The following is a 3,189-nucleotide window of genomic DNA, read 5'->3' on the forward strand; positions in this document are numbered from 1 at the left end:
CTCCGCTAGCAGCGCCCACAGCCCGGTCGCCCCATGCCGGCGCAACTGCCAGCGCCCGGGCTCTGCGAGCCTTATATACGGCGCGGCGCCACGTGACCCCGCGCGGCGCCGCTCATTGGGCAGCGCCCGCAGAACGGTTACAAAACCAGGCGGTTTTGTAACAGCGTTCAGGGCCCGCGGCCCCGCCCCGCCCGGCAGCGGGGGTCCGGCGGCCAGCCTCGCCACTGCCGCGGGGGGACCGGGCGGCAACTGCGAGGGGACGTTTCTAGCAGGTAGAGAGCGGCGCAGCCTCCGCCGAGCCCAGGGCAGCAGGCGGGGACCTGCCCCGCATCGCCTCACAGCGGGACAGTAGCAGCCTGTGGAGGGTCCCGTCCCCAAGTACCGCCTGGTCCGTCCCCTCTAGCACAGTACAAACCCCTACACTTGCACCGGGGTGGGGGTGGGGGGTCTACTTGCTTGCACCGGTGTGTGTGTGTACCTGTGTGCCCAGTGACAGGTGTGTCTCTCTGTTTACTAGACACACACACACACACACACACACACACACGCACCTGTCACTGTGCAAACAGCTAGACAGACGCACACCAATGCTGTTTGCACAGTGACAGGTGTGTGTGCATCTACCTGTTTGCACAGTGACAGGTCTGTGTGCACATGTGTGTGGCTACCTGTTTGCATCTGTGGGTGTGGGGGTGTATGTAGCTATTTGCACAGTGATAGAGCAACAGACCTCCTCTGCCTTGGAGAGTTTATAGTCCAAACAGGTGGGGTCAAGTCACATCTGTGATGGGGGACACTCGAGAAAATTCGGTTGAATTAATTTTTTTTTAAGTGGGTTAGTTGAAGTACGCTAAAGCCCTGTTCGGTTCTCTTATTCGAAATGCAAGTGCCCCTAATTTGATTCAGTTTACTTCATTTTTCAACGTGGATTAAGCTAAATTAAATGACATTCTGAATAAAAGTAGGCACAGACACACAAATGGCATATCACAACAAGGTAAAGTAGAGAAGTAGCTCTAAGTGGGGACCTACAGCAATGGCAGGTGCTGGCCCCTGCCTGGAGGCATGCTCTTACCTTGCACTATCTGAAGGTACGTGCTGGAGTGTCTCTCTCTCTTGCCACTGTCTAAATGAAGGTCAATCAAATTAAGGCTACATCAATTCTGAAAAAAAACACAGTCTAACACATCAACTAAGGGTGCAAGTTTTAAGTGAATTCAGAGTGACTGTCCCTGAGTGGTCCTGCACTGACAAGCCCTTGCAGGTCAGTATTAGAATCATAGAAAATTAGGGTCGGCAGGAGGCTGCATCTAGTCCAAGCCCCTGCTCAAAGGAGGACCATCCCCAACTAGATCATCCCAGCCAAGGCTTCATCTACCTGGGTCTTAAATACCTCCAAAGATGGAGATACCACAACCTCTGTGGGTAACCTGTTCTAGTGCTTCACTACCCTCCTGGTGAGAAAGCTCTTCCCAATACCTAACCTCAACTTCCCTTGCTGCAGCTTGAGCCCATTGCTCCTTGTTCTGTCATCTGCCCCCACTGAGAACAGTCCGGCTCCATCCTTCTTGTAACCAACCTTCAGGTAGTTGAAGGCTGTGATTAAATCCCTTCTTGCCTTCTCTTCTCCAGGCCAAATAAGCCCAGTTCTCTCAGCCTCTCTTCAGAAGTCATGTCCCCCAGCCCCCGAACTGTCTTTGTTGCCCTCCGCTGGACTCTCTGCAACTTGTCCACATCCCTTCTGTAGTGGGGGGCCCAAAACTGGACATGGTACTCCAGATGTGGCCTCACCAGTGCAGATTAGAAGGGAGGTGATTCTCGAGTGATTCCCTCGATCTGATGGCGGCTCTCCAAGTAATGCAGCCCAGTATGCTGTTAGGGTTTTTGGCAACTAGGGCACACTGTTGGCTCCTATTCAGCTTATTGGTCTGCTGTAAACCCCAAGTCCTTTTCTGCAGAGCTGCTGCCCAGCCAGTCAACCTCCAGCCTGTACCGGTGCATGGGATTGTTCCACCCTAAGTGCAGGATTTTGCACTTATCCATATTGAACTTTTGGTCTCTTCAAATCCTAGCCTACCCTCAGTGTAATCTAATGCCACTCCCCCTCCCTCAGTTTGGTGTTATCTGCAAACTTGCTGAGGGTGCACTCCATCCCATCTTCCAGATTGTTGATAATCTGTAGCGGAGCTGGAAGTTGCAATCAGCTGTCTTTGACACAAGGCCAGGGGTCTTCCTAGCTCCTTTAAAAACATGCTCAGATTTTAGAAAGTTATTTTCAAAAAAGGTGTTAACTGGGGGGAAAAAAGCCAAACACATTTCAGTAAGTTTGTGTTACCACCAGAAAAGTTTAACTAATCGTACTGGAGTACAGCACAGTTACCAGAAAGCAGTGGAGGCAAAAGGACTTAGTGGTTTAAATCAAACAGTGGTTCACAAGCTTGGATGCAACAGGTTTTACACTTAGAAACAAAAACAAGATGGCTAAAAAACGAGCATCTGCAGCTTGCTTTTGCTGTTCTTAGCCAGTAAGATTCACACAAATGTTATTATTAGCAAAGGAGAAAACCTAAGGAAAACAAAGTGCTTTGCAACAGCAAGGAAACATCTCAGCAATTTTCCTAATGCTGATTTTATAACCAGTGTCCTGAAAACTGCTCCAAGTCAAAGCTGGCTTCAGGAGGGAAAGTGATGTAACCACTCATTACCAGCAGTGATGTAATCGTGGCTCGGAGGGACAACCCATCCCGACAGTGTATAAATAATGTTCTATATAAGCACCAAGAAGATACAAATAGCTTTAGGAAAGCCTTACAGCTAGGACAAATGAGATGAAGTTAGGGAAGAAAAACACGCTGAGGCTGAACATCAGGGAACTTAACATCCGGGAGCTCTGTTTAGGACATGGGAAAGTCTCCAGCTGCTTGGGACACTTCACTGGGTGAACAAGCAATTACGACATGGACATTGGGGGACATTCCTGCACCAACAGGTGCAGGGACAGAGCAGTTTTGAGCACAGACCTCAGCTCTTGCCAGTTCTGGGAGCTGCAGTTTTTTGATTTGGAGGGAAATAAATCCACCCCCTGAATCCCATGTGGTGCTCCCCCTGCTGGCCTCTTCCTGGTTGTCCTGCTAGCCAGTTTGGTAACCACGGATGTGGGACAAGAAATAAGAGCTAGAGATTACTTGG

General features: G+C 50.2%; 1 protein-coding gene across 1 annotated transcript in view; it reads right to left on the bottom strand.

The window, feature by feature from the left end:
* LONRF3 (LON peptidase N-terminal domain and ring finger 3) overlaps positions 1 to 3,189 on the bottom strand; it is a 21,197-nt gene that overhangs the window by 16,955 nt on the left and 1,053 nt on the right. Inside the window, exon 2 of the mRNA XM_019540449.1 lies at positions 2,813 to 2,934. Coding sequence (XP_019395994.1) covers positions 2,813 to 2,934 — 122 coding nt within the window. The remainder of the gene's footprint in view (positions 1 to 2,812; positions 2,935 to 3,189) is intronic.

Source organism: Crocodylus porosus, unplaced genomic scaffold (assembly GCF_001723895.1).
Source record: "Crocodylus porosus isolate Cpor-Errol unplaced genomic scaffold, CroPor_comp1, whole genome shotgun sequence".
NCBI classification, from domain to species: domain Eukaryota; kingdom Metazoa; phylum Chordata; order Crocodylia; family Crocodylidae; genus Crocodylus; species Crocodylus porosus.